Source organism: Carassius carassius, chromosome 34 (genome assembly GCF_963082965.1).
Source record: "Carassius carassius chromosome 34, fCarCar2.1, whole genome shotgun sequence".
Lineage (NCBI taxonomy): Eukaryota > Metazoa > Chordata > Actinopteri > Cypriniformes > Cyprinidae > Carassius > Carassius carassius.
The window spans coordinates 21,763,222-21,782,365 of NC_081788.1; the positions used below are offsets into that span (position 1 = coordinate 21,763,222).

Genomic DNA, 19,144 nt, shown 5'->3' on the forward strand with positions numbered 1-19,144 from the left:
ACCCAACTTCACCCCCAGTTTTTTACAGGCCCCCTTTTTTTTTTACAGCCCTCTTAGGGCCTTTGCACTCATCCCTCACACCCCTCAGTTGTTCTTCTCCCTCTCCTTTTACCACATTATTTCAGTTTTCACTGTTTATCAGTTTAACACCTGGTCCTTCCATCAGCGCTGTGGTCACTGTGTTTTTAAAGAGATGCCATCAGTAAATGGTCTGTTTCCCATGAATGCTCTAAAGGCACCATCATAAAAAGAGCGTTACATTATCTGAATGTTTTTTATTGTTTTTCTATTTACACGTGTCAGAAGGATGCCTTTTGCACACATTTGTGCCTTTTTTGTTGATCTAAATAATACTTATATTGCAATATTAATCTATCAATATAATTTAATAAAATTTAATTTAATTACATAATAATTTGACCTAAAAAAACAATCAGAAGAAGCTAAGGGAGAGAAAAATAAAATATCATATATCATCCAATATTATGAATGATAAAAATCACTAATTGGTTGATAGTTGAAATGGTACCTACATTGTAAAAAAATATTTTCAAAGCTGTAAATACAACAAAACAAAATACTATCTATTCTTTCAAGTCTTTTTCAAAATTTTATGTTTAATTTAATGTATTACTTGTCGATTTTTATAACTGTAGCAATTTCTGAGTAAATCCTAAATTCTTTTTAGGGTACACACCATGCACCCTACAAAAAAATCTTGTTGCAGTCAGTTAAATTGTGAAAATATGTCTGTGGAGCACGTGTGCCCATGTAAAGTTTCGAGTTGCAGGACTGTAATGTGCTATCTTAAGAGCAGCAGGTGCTGGTTTTGACTTTAACCCCATGACTCTAGCAGACCGACACACACATATGCACACGCTTAGAGTTGCCTGAGCTGCAATGGACACCAGCCAAGACACACACCGCCACCCAGGTCTCATGTGTCCTGCCCTTGCTCTGGCTAGACTGATAATTGATTGCTGGTTTGAAGAGGGCCAAAGTGTGAACTCAGCAGTGCAGGGCAGTGTGTTAAAGTCACAGTCCATGTATGTGTGTGTTGACCACTGTTAACCAGCACTAACCAAATCTACAAAACACAAGTGCATTGCAGCATGGACTAAACTGCATTTTCTGACTATCAGTAATGTCTGATTACTTGTACTGTGATGAATATGGTGTAGTGATATGTAGTAGAATAAAACATGAAAATATACTTTTTTATGGCATTTAACCATCATCCTGCAGCACTCTATGAGTTTAGTGCAAGATTTGCTTGTCCCGCCCCCAGCTTCTGTTGATCTGTTAGGTTTGAAAAACAAAAAAACAGTTTTTAACATAAACTTAATTCTCTCAATCTGCACTGGGCCAAAGATGGCCGTTTGATATACATAGAAACAGCACAGTCAGAATATAGAAACGCATATGACTTGTGCAAGACAGACATTAGAGTTGCTTGACAGAAGTAGGACAGGGCATTTGGGCACAGAGTCATTTTTTCCCATGCCCCCTTTTTGTCACCCTCCTCTTTCTCTCTTTCTGGCACACTTTCCAATCCTGCGTTGAGAGGAGAAAAACCTCCTGCTCTGGGATGCTAATACCACATGGGCCACCAGCAGTTCTTTGTATTTCTGTGTGTGTGGTTGACAGCAGAAATTCATCCATCATAACAGGCCCTGGTAGCAATTTGTGCATGCTTGTTTAAAAAGTGGTTAACTATAATGACAGCAGTCATCATATTTCTATACAAATTTTTTTTATCTTTCATGCAAAGATTTGCATTATGTTTTAGTCCTTTGGGTATTGGGAAGGGTCTGGATTATGGTTTTAAGATACTCAGTCTGTTTGGGTTGGGAAGACTAATATGAGGGGATTATAATCCCATCTGCCCGTCGATGGATAACGTACCTTGCGGATTAAGAGCCGAGCCACCAATGCATGTGCAATCAACCCAGCGCAGTGCATCTGTCAGTTTCAATCCAGGAAATCAGTGGGAATCTTTGGATTGGCATGGTTTATGATACCTTCTTCTAACCCACACATCAACATAAAGACAGAATCAATGCCAACGACTTCTCTCTGATCAATTACGACCGGTTTGTTTGTGGGCAGAGACATTCTTTATTGATTCGTCAACTGCAAGCGCACCTCTACAAAATGCCTCTTTTAAAGGGAAGAAAGGGAGCGGGAAAGAAGGTTTTCGGTCTTGTATCACAGAGTGACTTTCTCCAAAATACTGTAATAAACACAGTGGAGAATAGCACTTTTATTTGTGTTAATTTATTTATGGTTTTATTTTTATGTTTTTATTATTTTTTTGCTTAAGCAATGCATTTTTTTCCAAGACTACGCAAAGGCCATGTGCTCTGACTTGTTTTTTATTTTATTTATTTCATTCTTGTCTCTAGGAACTTCCATGCTCTTGTCTGAATTAGGCACAGCACAGTGCACTGTGTTACAGAAATTCTGTTAATTGTGATTTCACAGTCTGGATTAAATATATAAGGATCAAAAAACTGTACCACAAACATTGTTCAGTTTGCAAATGATTCGAATGAGCTGATTCTTTTAATGAAAGACTCACCAGTTAGAATTGGTCTGATAGAACAAGTTAGATCTTTCATTGATTGAACTCATTGAATTAAATAAGTTGAAACTTTAAAACATGAATATATGTTTTATTTATATAGATAGATAGATAGATAGATAGATAGATGGGAGGCCATTTTCCCATTTCCATCTATGATGATAATGACCCATTTCCTCTCAGATTGGAAAGCATTTTGTCCGGTCTGTCTGGACCGCCTATGTATGTGTGTGGATTGCTTTCTAGCAGCCACCACCAGACTTTGGTGATCTGAAGCCATGCTGTGAAAAATCCCTTTAGCGTGGCTCTTTTACAGAGGATTTGTCTGTCTTTTGGAGAGAGGAACATGCCATGATTGTTAGTCAGGGATTTAGAGTTGTAATTTAAGCTCTTACTTCCTCGAAATGGTGATTTTGGTGAGAGGAGAGGTGTGGAGGCTTAGCTCTGCTAATGCTTGTGTTAGCATGAAGATATAATACATTACTGCTAACTAAATGTTAACAAAGGCAGAAACCAAAAGCGTGCGTGCATGAGTGTGTGCGTGCGTGCAAGGAATGTATTTGAGGCACAAAGCCAGAGAGCCAGGTCTGCATTAGTGGAGCACTGTCTGGGCCAGCTGTGATTGTGTTAGACTGAGACCGTCTACCATTAATTTGCCAAAGACTGGAGCCTGGCTGTAAATTAACCTGGCATTAACATGCTAAATTACACTGGCCTGGTGGTGCTGTCTGATTGGTCGTCGTCTCTATCCCCACGTCCCAGTCAGTGTCCTGTGTTCACATCACCTTGCGACCTCAATCCAGTGCTGGCACCTGTTGACTTCTCAAAAAGTTGGTGTCCGTGCTGTTTTCCATGTGCAGATTCTTATTCATCCATCCATATAGAGCATATAAACTAATAGTATGTAGGTATTGTACTTGAAGTAACAGTTCACCCAAACATGAACATTCTTTTTTTATGTATTATAATTAACTGTTTAAACTGTACATATGCTAAAACATATAATTTAATTTATGTTAACCATTTAATGAATTGTAAAATCTTCTTTTTTAATATACTTTAAAATGTCATTTATTCCTGTGATGGCAAAGCTGAACTTTCTGCAGCCATTACTAGTCTTCAGTGTCACATGATTTTACAGAAATTATTCTAATTTGCTAAATATGTGCTTTATTATCACAGTAAAAATTTTTTTTCCAGGAGTCTTTGATGAATAGAAAGTTCAAAATAACTGCATTTATTTGAAAAAGAAATCTGTTTCTGTTGAGCAATTAAATGCATCCTAGAATGATTAATTTCTAAAAAAAGAAAGAAAAAAAGGCCCCAAAAATATATATAGATAATCATATGTTTACTATGAACTGTCATTTTAAATTGCAAAAGCCTTCTAATGATTCTTGAAAAACTTTTGTTTCATAAAAAAAAGAAAAGACAAGATAGCATACAGGTTTGAAACAAGACAAGGGTGAGAAAAAAAATTGCATTTATTTTGGTTGACCTATTCCTATAAAGTTCTTCACTGCATCTGAATCTCTAGCCTTTACTAAGAGCTGCGAAAGAAGGAAAAAGGGAGGGAGAAAAGAAAGGAAAGAAGTCTTTGTTCTGTTATTTAGATACAGCTTTGCAGTTGCTATGGGAGACAGTGGAAAAAGAAGGACATAATTTTCTAGTGGAAAGTGCAGCTGCTAAAGGGAGAGAGTTAAGGCTGTAATGGTCAGGAATGGTCATCTCTCCCTCTTCCTCTCTCTCTCTCTCTCTCTCTCTCTCTCTCTCTCTCTCAGCTGTTCTTTCCACCAGGAAAGTCGGCTCTGCTTTTTCAAGCCTGTTCAGGAGACTGCTGGGTGCTGGGCAGTTGTGTGGCGGCTCAACGCTGCTATATTTATATATATATATATATATATATATATATATATATATATATATATATATATATATATATATATATATATATATATATATATATACATATATATTTTAGTCTCTCCTTCCTGCCGCTGCGGAACGAGAGTCCTCAGGCTAATTAAAATTGGCTCTAACCCCCGAGCCGAATCCCATATGTGTGGTGCGCAGGTCCGGGTGGGTCAGCGTCAGGAACAGAGGCCATGCATTGTCCCCAGCATTCCCCAGTGGTCTCCTACTTTCCATAATGGTCCCGGGTTTCCATCACACTTCCGAATACTTTCATGACTCTCAGCTGGTTATGACCGACATGCACATGGGAAGGACTCCGCATCCACAAAAAACAAATTGCCACGGGAGATGGGGTCGTTTAAGTTCGTCCTGTTGTGTGTCATCCCCTATTTCTGCTATTTTTAACGGCCTCCTTCCGAATTATTTCTTTATTAATAACGCAATTGTTTCTTTGGGCCACAGATGGGAAACATGGAGCCATTTATTTGTTTTATTTGATTTGGTGTTTAATCAAATCGGATGTAAACGGACCATTGATTTCTCAATTCATGTTGACTGCAAGACTTATAGAGTTAAAAAAGGACAACAGGGAAAATTACGAAACAGATGGAAAGAGAAGAGAGAGACGGCCACTCAGCCGCTGTTTGTCATATTTCTTGTACTTCCTGCATATAGGAAATGACTAATCACAAATTAGAGTTTCACAAAAGATTGCTTGTCTCTCAGAGTACTCTAAAATGAACAAATTTTGAAGGGAGAAGATTGAAAAATGGATTGCAGTACTATTCAGTAGTTTGGGGTCAGTAAGATTTTATGTTTTTGAAAGGAGTCTCTTATGCTCACCATTTGATCAAAAATCTGTAAAAACTGTAATTATATGAAATTTGATGACAATTAAAAAATATTAAAATAATCAAAAAATTTAAAAGTGTATCTTACTTATACCAAACTTCCATTAGTGTTACATCAGCGCTGCATTAGCATTGTTGCTAAATGTTTGTTTTGAAATACCTCTTATAAAACGTCCAGAGAAATGAAACGAGTGTCCTGGGAAAGCTTCTCAGAAGGCCTCTCATCCAAAAAAATAAAAATAAATAAAAAAGTGATAGAGGAGAGAAAGTGATAGAGAATAGTAGGGTTAGCTACAATAATAACTGGATTACCAAGTAAAAAGACAACCCACACACATTCTTGTCTGAACTGGCTAGTTCAGCATCAGTCAGTGCCACACACACTCATCCTCCTGAATCAATCACTTTTTAATTTCTCTTCCCCTTCCATTTCTTTCAAGAGTTTGTGACCTCTGAATCTCCCTGAATGAGTGTGTGTGTAGGCCATGTTTCCTATTGTGTGCGAGTGTGTGTTTGCTTTGGCGCTTCTCTCGGTCTGTCACATGTACAGACATGTGCGTTTGATTCTGCAGAGACTACCGAAATACCTCGCAGTGTTCCACTGCCCCGAAGTAGCACTGAGCACCAATGCGAGTGTGAGACCCCTATCCCAGGCCAGATGTCTGGAACGGGACATGCCTATACACAAATACAGGTTCACACACATTAATCCACAGTTATTAAAATGTGTCCATACTGGAACTAAAAAGCGATGAGTTGTCCAACAACTGACTAGTCATTTTCTAGATCTAGATTTTTTTTTTCTTCTAAATTTATTGATTTTTAAAAATATGTCACTATGCACATGCTTGAATTCGGACAGTCTGTCACCAAGACTAACCTGCTCCCTCTCTCTTTCATTCAGTCTGTCTTTCCTCTCCTTCATATGAATAATGGGAGAAATCTCTCTCTCCGACTCTTTCGGTCTCGCTATGGTTAACTTTATGATGTCATAAATGCTGGAATTTTTCGGTGAGGTTCTCTGAATATTTTTATGAGCACACTCACGATGGCGGCTCCTTTGACAGCACCGAAAGGCAGTCATTAAAAAGAGAGCGAGAAAAGAAGGCAGAAGGGAAAAAACGAGTCCTGGCTGAAAGAGGCTTCTCTCCTGAGGGGGTTTAAACTGTCATTGCGTTTGAACTTTGCTAGAATGACTGCCATCTGCAAAGCTGGAAAGCAAGTTCACCACTGTCTCACACTCTAAGGAAATGTTATAATCAGTAACAAAATCAGTATTGTGAAAAAGATGCATTTTATTTTAATTATTATTAGTAGTAGTATATGATTTATATGTCCAATTTAATTTAATTTAATTTACATTTTTAATTAATATTTTAATTGTATAATATTTACTCATTTAAATGATTATTTATCATATAATTTAAATGATTAATAATGATAACAAAAATAATAGTCTGTAATGTAATGTAATGTGATAGAATATAATATTTCAAATTATTATCCACAGATAAAGCCATCAATGTATCTTTGTTTTTTGTTTAGTTTATCCATCATAAAAAATAATTGACACTTGTTAAAAAAATATTTGTAGGTGTATTTGTATGGTCTTTGACCAAAAAAACTGCTTGTTCAAAAAAACAACAGACAAAACCATATATGTTTATGATATTGGTTACTATATTGGTTATCGGCTATCAATCAAAAAAAGCTGATTCTAAACAGAGATTAGAGATCTGGCTATTGGTAGACATGAGGTAAGACATGGTAGAAGAAAGCAACATACACTCATAGATCAATAAGCGTCCATTAGGATCCAGCCTCAGCAATTTCAACAACTTTTGAAAAACATTGAAATGTGATTATCCTGCTCTTAGATGCTTTTAACTTTGAGAGTAAATGAGTCATAGATTTATGCTTCTCTCTCTTCCTTGCCCACGTCTGCATGCACCCGAGGGCTCTCTCTCTCTCTCTCTCTCTCTCTCTCTCTCTCTCTCTTTCTGTCGTCCTTTATCTATATACATCTCCCTCTCTTTCTACTGCTCTACATTGTCAGTTGAATTCACAGCTTCTAATTTTGAATAAAGTTTGTTTTGCAGATTGGAACGTTGACTGCGTTTTTGACTACACCGAGGTGTGTGATGACAGTTGTGAAAAAAGCAGGACGTGTACCGTCTTTCCTGTACGAATTTGCCCCCAATGTGTCCAAAGGGAACAGGATCTACTGCGTTCCCACACAAGCTGTTGCCAAAGCAAATTTGGAGAGGAAGTGGAACCCTATCCCTCCTCTCTGGTGTGACCAAGTTTAGAAAACACCAGGCTTATGTGTGTGTGTGTGATTGTAGTTGAATATACAAGCAAGCAGCTGCACAGAATGCCTCACTTTTGATGTGGTATTGTGTGTGCGGCCGCGTTTGTGTCTTGCTCTGTGGTTTTTAGTCTGGAAATGAAGTCCGTGCTGGACTGTGCATGTGCGATTGCAGGAGATGGTCTTATATAGTTGCTTAGCCTTATTGTGGTGCACTTGTGAGTGTTGTGCGGCCTTATGTCATGTCTGGAGTCACTGGACTCTTCCTGGAAGTCCAACCTCAAAACACACACACCACAGACACTAATGACAGGCTTAGGTTCTCTGCCAGAGACCTTTGTTCGACAATGTACAGCAAAATATTTCTACCCACCATGCAATCTGAGTCCTAAAAATAGGCCAAATTTTTTAACTGAATGGATTTTGAATGCAGTGTAAAATTATTTTTATTAAATATTCATTTATTATTTTTTTTTTATAACAGTATTAAAATATAATAATACTTATACTTACCTAAACATTTAATACTTACCTAAACATTTAAATTAGATTTTATTTTTCATGGTTTTGATATTTTGATATTATTATTTTATTACATTTCTGCATAGCTTTAATTGTAGTACTTCAGCTTAAACCTATTTCAGTTAGGTGCCAACATTTAACATTTTCATTTAATTTTTAATAATTACATTTTTGTCATTTTTATTAGTTTTATTTTCTCTTATTTTTCATTTTTCATTTTTATTTTGGTTTTTGTTAGTTTTAGTACTTTAGCTTAAAGGGATAATCCACCCCAAAATGAAAATTTTTCACTCCTAACCCGTAAAAGCTTTGTTCGTCTTCAGAACACAATATAAGATATTTTGGATGAAAACCGGGAGGCTTGTGACTGTCCCATAGACTGCCAAGTAAATTGCAATGTCAAGGTCCAGAAAATTATAAAAGACATTTTTTTTCAGAATAGTCCATCTGCCATCAGTGGTTAACTGTAATGTTATGAAGTGACGAGAATACTTTTTGTACACAAAGTTATAATGACTTTATTCAACAATTTGTCTCCTCTGTGTCTCTCCGCATCACCGTATAGTACCATTTTGGAGATCATCTGCTAAACACAGTTTATTTACTTAGCAGTTAATGGGACAGTCACAAGCCTCCTGGTTTTCATCCAAAATATATTCAATTGTGTTCCGAAGACGAACGAAGCTTTAACGGGTTTGGAATGACATCTGGGTGATTAATGACAACATTTTAATTTTGGGGTGGAGTAACCCTTTAAACATTCAAATTTTATTTTTGTTTAATGCTAACAATGTGCTATAAGCAGCAAAAACTAATTGAAAAAAAAGAATGATGATGAATGATGAAACTATTTGAAACCGTATTCGGTGTGAATGCTCTGTAGATTGAATCTACAGGTAAACAAACACGATTAAACACAAAAGTGTCACAAGAGTCTCACAAACATCTGAGGAAGTGAGAAAAACAGCAATCATCTGTATGTGTTCACTGGCATAGTTAGGGAGGTGTTTTTTCTAGCCGTCTTGGGTACAGACACCACATTCCTAATGAGCTGGGTACTCGCCCAGAGAGCAAACGCATGAGAGAGAAAAATCACTCGTTTCACAGTTTTTTACACTTTACACCTCTACCTCCCCAAAACCCAGATTTCTCAGAGAACAACACATGTTTACCACCAATCGAACCGTATTCCTTTGGGAAGAAAGGAATTTTCTTTGAAGCCGAATGCTTTTGCATATGTCTTTGAGATGCTTGTCGCAAAGAAAGTTCATACCTAGAATTGACAGTCTTTCTAATTGAAATTAAATGAGAGATTTCACTTTTGATCACCTCAACGTATAGACAAAACTCTTTCAAATGCAACATTGTGGACCATATGGATCATGTTTAGTCTGACACCTGTACGGTTAAGGTTTTTGTGGTCACTGCCTGGTGAGAAATATGACAACCCATTTGAAGACTGCAAGAGACAGAGGGAGAGAGGGATAGCTGCGCTCTGCTAGTTTTACAGGAAGTTCCTCCCTTCCGGTTGAGGCCTGTAGTTCAGCTCAAGGGGGAGGCCATGTTCAGGTCAGAGAGAGGGTGGAGTATCGTTTACACACACTGACGCTCACACAAAACAAAAAACTGGTTTGCTCTTTTGGCATTCGCATTTGCTTGGATATATAAGCTTGTTTCAAAAACACCTGTCTCATAGTCTTAACCTGTCTCACAGTTAAATAGCAACGTTCATCAGTCAAACCTGTCTGTGGAGAACTTCACAGATGGGAACCAGCCATGCTTGTCAAGCTAGTCACAACTTTTCAGATAACCCGATTTGAATTTGAGTAACTATAAAAAATTCTAAAGCAGATATTTATGAATCTAATCGTCTGATTAGAAAAGCAATGTTAAAACATTTTGTGTTAAGAAAAGCTTTTGAATAAAGGTCAAATGTAATAAATAAAATGGTAATATATGTATTTTTTATAATGCACTATATTACTTGGAAAGTTTTAAATATTCATACTAATTTAATATTAATTAGAATAATAGTATTTTATAATCATACTAATAGTATTTTATTCATTCTTAGTCAGAGCATGAAGTAAAATAGTAATGTACAAAATATTAATTAATTATTTAAAATTCATATTTAATGTTTTCTTTTTATTTATTACATTATTTAAAAGCCCTTGCTACATGTACTGTGTTAACCTAACTGAGACTTGTTATATGAATAAATGAATGAATGTAAATGTAGTGTAAATTTTGATGATTTTAATACTATTTTAAATATAAGTAATATAATTTATATTAATATAAAAAACATATTAGGCTTCACATTGTGCCTTTCCTGTAGTATAATCACTTACATTCTTATTGGCTAATTGCTTTTTTAAGCAGCAACACAGCGAGACCATAGGAAGATGTTTACATTGGCAGCGTCACATCAGGAAGTTTCTGTCAGTCATGTTTGTTTGGAATGCAATTGCTTGTTTAGGAGGGAAATCCTGCAATCTGTGCTACAGGAAACAGGACTAGACTGGGAGGGGTAGCATTATAAGGATGTCGAGACAGGAGAAGCGATTTAGCAACTCCATTAGCTTGTTTAGTAGGTTAATTGTGTGTAATGTGGCAAGAAGTGAACGTTCATGTGGGTGTTCAGCCCTTCGAAACACATTTCCTCTGTCATCCCTCAAGCGGGCAACAAAAAAATCTTCTAGCAAAAGTCTTTCTTTCCATTTTCACACCAACGTGCAAGGCAGAATGTGTGTGTGTGTGTGTGTGGGTCACTCCGCCCTTCCTCAGACACCTGCAGTTTTAAACCGCTTTGCAGAAATGTGTCCATCCTGTGAACTCCTGTTTTTAGTGTGCGAGTGTCTTATTTAGTCAGTTTAAAGACATCTATGCACTGTCTTCTAACAGAATTAACATGACGATAACAAGGTACAAGATTCCTCAGAAAGACAAAAGGGAGATTATGCTTAGTGCTTTATTTGGGGCTGAGCTCATATCTAAGTATGTCTCTCGCATGCTGCTGCGTCCTGCTTCATATCAAAAGGTGTGATTTCCTGTCTACATGTCTCACAATGCTTTGGATGCCAGTCTACAGCATGCTTTCTGTCACATACAACACAAACACACACACACACACACACACTAAGATGCTGCACGGGTTGGTGCCATTTTCACCTGCAAGCACATTGTTTGATGTGAGAAGTTTAAAAGGGGGTACTGAAACGAGACCCCTTTGCTGCCCATCAGATGAAAGAAAGAAAAGAGGAAGCAATGACTGTGAAAACGACATTCTGGTACATAGAGAGTCTAATATACAGAGAAGAAGATAGAAAAAGTAGCAATATTGAAAGATCTCTGGCTTTCTCTGGCCCTGTCTCAACTGCAGTCCTTCTTCAACTGCACACATTAGTGGCTGTCAGGTAGAAGTCCACTATTAAATCCAAAATATCTATTTTGTCTGTTTGACTTGTCTTTTGTATATACTTATATATTTTATCTGAGTGACTGTCCAGTCAATGTCAGAGTTCTGGTTTGGGCTGATGTGTTGTAGGGGGACCACAAAGAGTCCAGCTGGAAGACCCAGACTAAGCTACAAGGATGTTATTTAAGGATGCTTACTAGAGTCTAGAATTCTGCCATTGCATTCATTACAATTATATAATGTTGTGATGCCTAAATTCACTTGTTTGTCCATTCAGTTGCATTTAAAACAATTCAGTTTAGTTTTTAGTTTTTCATTTAGATTTAGTTTTTTACACTACAGTAAACAGTGTGTGTGTGTGTGTGTGTGTGTGTGTGTGTGTGTCTATATTTTATTTTATTTTATATACAAAATGTAAATCTTATTTATAATTTAAAATATATATATATTATATATTATAAAATATAAAAAATATAAAACACTAAACTGAACTGTTTTAATATACTACAAGTTATTTTATTTACATTTTTAGAATATATAATTTCCATTCTCTCTCTGTGTGTGTGTGTGAGAGAGAAAAAAGTTAAGTTATAGTCCAAAAAAGTTAATAATAGTTTAATATATATCTATAGTCTAAATTAGTTAAGTATTCTTTCCTTTGACTAATGAAAATTGGGTCTAGTGGCTCTTTTTCTTAGCTTTTCTGCTTGGATCTCATTCTCCATCTTTTTTCTTGTATGTAAGTAAGCACCCTATCTAATTGATGTACTAGGATGCAGAAACCTTTGGCCTTTTTTAGCCCAGGGAAGATCTCCCAGATTTGGTGCCATTATGTCAGAGGTCTAATCCATGAATAAACACAGGCACGTGGCAAGTGGCTGTTTTCGGGGTCATATAATCCCGCTGTGCTGCTGAAAATTTGCCACGCCCAAGCAGACCGGTCTGCTGCTTAATGAGGTCATACATGATGCAATCATTCATTTATGCAAACAGCACCAGCCCAAAAGTGTGTTCTTTTGCATGAATGACCCTCTTTTCACTCTGAAAGTAATTGACTCCCCCACTGCGTTTATTCAAAAACGAAATATTTTGCATCTCTGACTGGAAAAAAGAGACTTTTACCTTTAACTGTGTCAAACCTTCCAGACACCGTGCAACCCAGTTGGAAGCATCTTACCCAGAAGCCCCTGCTGCCGGGCCAGTTAAGGCACTAGGCCGGGATGCTGCAGTTTGTCAGCTGGGTTCCTCTCACATTCCCACGAGAAGCTCTGCTCGAAAATAGCTCTCACAGGCTCTCAAAGTCCACCAGACAAAGTTGGTGCAGATTTATAGCCAGAGGCTGATACAGCTTGTCCAGTCGTTGTGCATTATTTGAGCATTTAAATGTCTGCGGCTTGTGTTAATAAGTGAGAAAGGTGTAAGTGGCGCACACTGCAGGTTTTCTAGAGTAAATGAGAGTGTAGAAAAGGAAGGACAGTGTATTTTAAGGATTATACTGCAGTCAGTGAGGAATCCAGCAGGAGTGAGGTCATCTCACAACCATTAGTGACAGAATTAAACAAATACTGGCTTGGCGTATATTTGCACTCGCGTGTTCACGTGGCAACATGAAAGCAGATGGTTCTTTCAACCTATTAAGCATCTGAACAATACATCCGACCTTTTCCTTCCGGCATACATACACGCAGTCTCACATAGTGTCAACACTCGTACTAAATTTAACATTCACAGTTTTACTCCTCAGATACGTTCCCTTTGCACCTGTCTCCTGCAGTTCACAGCCGTGTCTGAATTGAAAGGCACCCTCTGGCGCGGCTCTCATTTAATGTGACCGACTGCATGCATCGATCCTGCTATTACTGTTCTCTAGTTTACAGAGGGCCGTAGGGCATCTGAATGCCTGACTAGACAGTACGAAGTGCACTGATCCGAAAGCGTATGCATGAAATGTAACAAATCAGAACGACGATGACTTCATTGTTCTTCATATTGAGCAACACTCATCGTTTCTCTCTCTTTTTGGCTTTCTTTTCTTCCCTCTCTAGGCGTCTGATCCCATTCCTGCCAAGAAGTCTAAACATGATGACTTTCCAGCACAGTCGCCCTCAGGAGACAAAGACAAGCAACCTGATTGGCTACGATCCCTCTCTGCATCAGCCAATAAGGTTACAAAGCTTTTTAGTTGTTGTTGTTGTAGGTAGATGCATAGTTGTATGAGAGTACGGAGTTCAGATAATTATATATTTATCTATATATTAATATTATACGAGTCTGTGTACAAAACTTGGCCGTTCCTAAGATTTTTGGAGCCAAGCAAATGTTTTTTTTTTGCCGCAAAGAATCAAATTCTTCTGAAACAAGATCTCAACCCAAAATAACTGATGATGTTCTTTTGAATAAAAAAAAAAATCAATTCTCCTAAATGAAGAGAGCCTGCAAATAGGCTTGCATAGTTCTCCGATTTCAAGCAAACACAGTGACCTCAATGTACTTGTACTGCTGGTCATTCTTCAAGCTTGTTTTATCTGTCTCTCTCACTCTGTCTGTTAAATTCAAGAGACTTTCGGCAAGTAAAGAATATTTTTCATGCTCTCTGTGCAGATGGTCTCTGTTCTCTGTGTTCATGTTAGAATGCATTTTGATTGTGTTCTCTACTGTGAAAAACTTGTATGCAACACAATAGACGTCTGTTAACATCTTTCTGTCTTGCTGCAGGGGCTCAATTGCATCCAGCCCAGACAGAGACCGTCTGCCTTCAGGCCATGGTCTCCAAACATCTCTGTTGGCGATAAGGAGGGAGACAGCAGACCTACTAGCATGTTACGCGACAGGTAAACAATAAGAATAAATATTACATGGCACTCTAAAAAAAATCTTGATTCTGATTGGTCAATAATTGCATCATATTAGTTCAGTTCTTTAAAAAAAAAGTGTGGTTTCTTTTTAGAAAATCTGTTTGTTCAGTTGGTTCATGCAAGTGATTCAATCCAACAACAAAATGATTCACCAAATTGATTTTTTTATTTTGTGATGACCACTTAACCACCAAATCAACCAGTGAAATCATTTTATGTAAGATTTTATATAGTACACAAAGTTTGTAACTGGAACATTAAGAAAGGGTGTCTATATGTTCACTTGTGTGAAACCAGTGTAAACTAGCTTGTTAGTCATGCTCAGTTGCGGTTCGGCATAAGGTTTAGATCTGTGAGGTGGATGATGCAAGCCCGTTGGCCAATGTTTGCTTAGATATATGTGGTTTTAACTTTACCATCGTAAACTAGAGAGGGTTAGGGTGAGTCACTGCTTTGAGCCCAGATCGGTTTCTGTGAAACTGTTAGCAATAGTCTTTGTTCTCTCCCCACCCTTTGTTTGTGGGTTGCAGAGATGCTTTTTTCCTGTCAATCTGCCATTTGGTTTGGATTATTCACTTCTAAATAACCCATACTCTTTAAGATGATGTTAGATAACGCCATTACGCAAGCACAGCATACAGCAACCTGTAGTGCATCATTTGTGAACTGTTACAAAAAAATAGCATCACTGCATATGTGATCTGCTCACTCACTCCAAATCCTCTTCTGCAGCTTCTACAACTACAAGAGCCTGGAGAGCGCAGTGGCCCCCAACGTAGCTCTGACACCCCTCCAGAAAGGAGGGCAAGCCTCACCTACCGCACCCAGCAGCTCACACCCACATGGGGCGGAAAATGAAGGTGCCAGCAGGGGGAGGAAGAGAAGGTTGACATGTGAGACCCACCCTAGCCCACAGCCCTGCCCCTCGGCCACTGCCAGCAAACCCCTGCCACCCTCACAGGAGGAGCGAGACTCGGATGTGGAGGTGGAAGTGGAGAGCCGTGAGGAATGTGAGTGCACCACACACCATTTCACTGTCATTCCATTTCATTAAAGGAATGTTCCAGCCTCAAAGCATGTTAAGCATTACTGACAGCAGAAAATTTATTAATTATTTTATGCTGTACATTATATTGTTGTGATACCTACCTTTGATCAAAAGTGACAGTTACTACAATTACTACTTTTATTTAGGTGATCAAAAGTGTCTATTACGTATGTCTGTTTTCAAGATTAATCAATAATAACAATATGTAATATCACAGACAAAATGATTTTGACTTTGGAAAATGATGAATGCAATCACATTGGACATCTGTGGTGCAAAATACACACTGTTTAGACAGTAAAACCACAAGTATTAAGGCTGTACATGTTACATTGTATCTAAAATGCCTTACTCAAGTTTTTTACAAAATAAGAGGCGAATCACAATTATTTCCTTTTAAATAAATAAAGGAATGTTACATAATGTTAATGTATTTAAGGAGCAATTTGGGATAATTTATCTTGTTTTAGAGTGTTTTAACAGCTACCCTTGATTTTGTCTGCGGTGTGAAACAAAAGTGCTCCTTTAAATACATTAAGATTTTGTTCACACTTAATTTGCACACAGTTCATTTTCAGTCAACCTTGAGCGCTCTGGAGAGAGGTGGATTAGAACAGTAACAGCTCTTGTGTGAATGTGGCAGAAAATCAATAAAGGTTCTCTCGTTCCTCGTCCTTTACGGCTCATTTCAAAGCTCATCTTGTGTGTTTGACAGGTGCTTGAAGAAACTGGCAGATATAAGAACCAATGAAGCCCACGTAGGCTGATCCACCACTAAATTATGTCTCTTCTCGATCTTGTTTTTTCTTTTTCTTTCAGTCAACTCATCGCTTTCCTCACTCTCCTCCCCGTCTTTTACATCCTCGAGCTCTGCTAAGGACTTGAGTTCTCCCTCTGGCCCCGGAGCCACCTTACCAGCAGTTCTGACGCCAGTCAGCGGGCCCCCAGAAGGTCCTCTGGTGTCTGGGGGGGAGGGACATGCCATGACGAACCTGGAGTCAGAGCTGGAGACTCTGAGGCAGGCTCTTGACAATGGCCTGGACTCAAAAGAGTCGAAGGAAAAGTTTCTACATGAGATTGTAAAGATGAGGGTAAAACAGGAAGAGAAGCTGGGATCTGCCTTACAGGCCAAACGGAACCTCCAGCAGGTACACACACACACACACACACACACACACATTTACAGAGACATTGATTCATGGAACATGATTTTTTTTTTTATAAATCCGTTCTTATGTAAATTGTTCCATTGAATTTAATGCAGAAATTTATGTAAGAATGAATTCACACAACAGCACACTAGAGGTATTATTTCATCTTTGCAATGATGAGTCATACATGTGATTTTGAACTTTCACTTTATATATTCATAAAGCAATATATGTTAATTATATATAATTTTCACTTATATTCTGTTTAAATATAATCATTTATAATATCTTTAATATGATATCTTATATAATTATCTGTCAACAGCACCCTTTATTTTATAAAATAATTAAGGTTATATTTAATATAATTATTATAATTATGTATGCATATATATTTTGCCATATATGTATTGCCATATTTCTGAAAATAACAACACTGCATTGTTTTAGCAGTAGTATACTAAACAGAAATTAAACTGAATAGGGTGCAACCCTTTTTTAACTATGTAGTGCAACTTCATTCATGAGACCAACTCGGTGTTCAAGTACGGGCTAAAACATAGCAGTTTTCAGTACAATAGGACTTGTGTTTTTGTATTCATTATATTAATGTTTCCATAAGTCTCTATTTCTCTCTCTCAATATATCTCTCACACAGACACACACACACACACACACACACACACACACACACACATTTATTTCAGAGTGAGTAATCATCAGTTTATTCCCATGCCTTCCACAGGAGTTGGAGTTTCTCCGTGTTGCTAAGAAGGAGAAGCTCCGTGAAGCAACCGAGGCGAAGAGGAACCTGCGCAAGGAAATTGAGCGTCTGCGTGCTGAAAGCGAGAGGAAAATGAGAGAGGCCAACGAGTCACGCATTCGGCTAAAGAGAGACCTGGAGCAGGCCAGACAGCTACGAGTGTGTGACAAGGGCTGTGAGGCCGGCCGTCTGCGAGCCAAGTACTCTGCACAGGTTAGTTCAATCACATTCATACACACGCTGTTACCGAGATAGGCATTTAAAGATCTGGGCTTGTAAACGAAAGGTCATGGGTTCAAAGGTGTGATTTAGAGCTGTTATGCCTTTGAGCAAGACACTAAACCACAGATTGTTCCCAGAGTGACTGTCCCGGTGCTATAAATGTACTGGAAGTGGCTCAGGATAAACAAGTGTCTGTTTAATGAAGAGTAATCGAAGGTATGCTTAGATTGATGTAACATGACACCCCACCCACACACACTTTCAAATGAACTCTCAGACTGGGTTTGGCATCGCAAATCTGACAAGACACGTTTCATTTCTCAGAAGGAAACAGGGTTACTTCCTGTCAGAGTTGTGTGTTTCAGACTCACACATTGAAAATTAGAATACATTGTAAGCTACATGTGGAATACAGTGCGATTTGATTTGCTTCTAATTTGTGGCCTCTTTATTCATCTTTCATCATCTTTATGTGGTACATTTCCAGATTGAAGACCTGCAAGTAAAGTTGCAGCACGCCGAGGCAGACCGAGAGCAGCTGAGAGCCGATCTGATGCAAGAGCGGGATGCAAGGGAGCACCTGGAGAGAGTGGTCAAGGAGCTACAGGAACAGCTGTGGCCCAAAAGCCCCAGCATGAACGGCACAGATGCACCACATCCACTCGCCAAAGACTCCAACTAATCCTCTATTTCTTGACTCCACCGAATTCACATCAACACCGTCCTGATTGACAGCACCAACCGCCCAATCATGTCAACTAGCACGCAGGTGAACTCCCGCCCACCTGCCTCTTAGCCAGCGCAAATCCGGAGGTATCCTGAACAGTTTTTGATGAAATTTAGACACATTTTTGAAAAAGGTTTACTTTGAGAGCACTGAAATGCACCTCGCCTCCAACCAGATGTAAAAAGGAAGAAAAAAAATGCAAGTCCATTCGGAAAGAAGCCAATAGCACAAAAGCTAACTGTGCCTGAAACTGAATACATTTTGAAACTAAGACTTTTCTATGAAAAACAATTGGTAATGATGATGAAAAATTTTACAAAGCAATTTTTAAGCATGCTGTCCGGTCCACGTTGTTATTGAAGAGACAAGGACTCATCATCATCCCATCAGAAATTCCTGTTTCCTGTCATTTCCTATCTCGTTTTAAGGAACTAAGACGAAAATCACTTTGTAATAAGCTATTTAAGAGACTTGTTAGTGAGCGTGTATGAGATAAAAACTTCAGTGACTTATCAAAGCCTCAGATTTACCCCCTTTTACTTGTACATACATGTTATGCTAGTTAAAAGAAGCCATGGAGACAAATGGTTACACACACTTGTATCTTTAACAATGGTAAAGAGATACTGGTCAGAAGAGCGTTGAAGGGCTTTGGAGAGCTAGAGGTGGAGAAGTTCAGCGCTGTTGAAAGGGAGAGATATTTGTATTCAAGTAAGTGTTATGATCAAGCCAGAGCACTTTCTTTTAACTGCAAACAAATGCTCCCCTTGCAAGCTGTGGT

At 38.2% G+C, this 19,144-nt stretch overlaps 1 protein-coding gene across 1 annotated transcript in view; it reads left to right on the plus strand.

The window, feature by feature from the left end:
- The window catches only part of LOC132114738 (ski oncogene-like), a 62,451-nt gene extending 43,589 nt beyond the window's left edge, over positions 1 to 18,862 (plus strand). Inside the window, exons 2-7 of the mRNA XM_059523030.1 lie at positions 13,643 to 13,762; positions 14,313 to 14,428; positions 15,185 to 15,462; positions 16,320 to 16,648; positions 17,397 to 17,627; positions 18,124 to 18,862. Coding sequence (XP_059379013.1) covers positions 13,643 to 13,762; positions 14,313 to 14,428; positions 15,185 to 15,462; positions 16,320 to 16,648; positions 17,397 to 17,627; positions 18,124 to 18,318 — 1,269 coding nt within the window. The 3' untranslated portion in view covers positions 18,319 to 18,862. The remainder of the gene's footprint in view (positions 1 to 13,642; positions 13,763 to 14,312; positions 14,429 to 15,184; positions 15,463 to 16,319; positions 16,649 to 17,396; positions 17,628 to 18,123) is intronic.
- Positions 18,863 to 19,144: the final 282 nt, after the last annotated feature.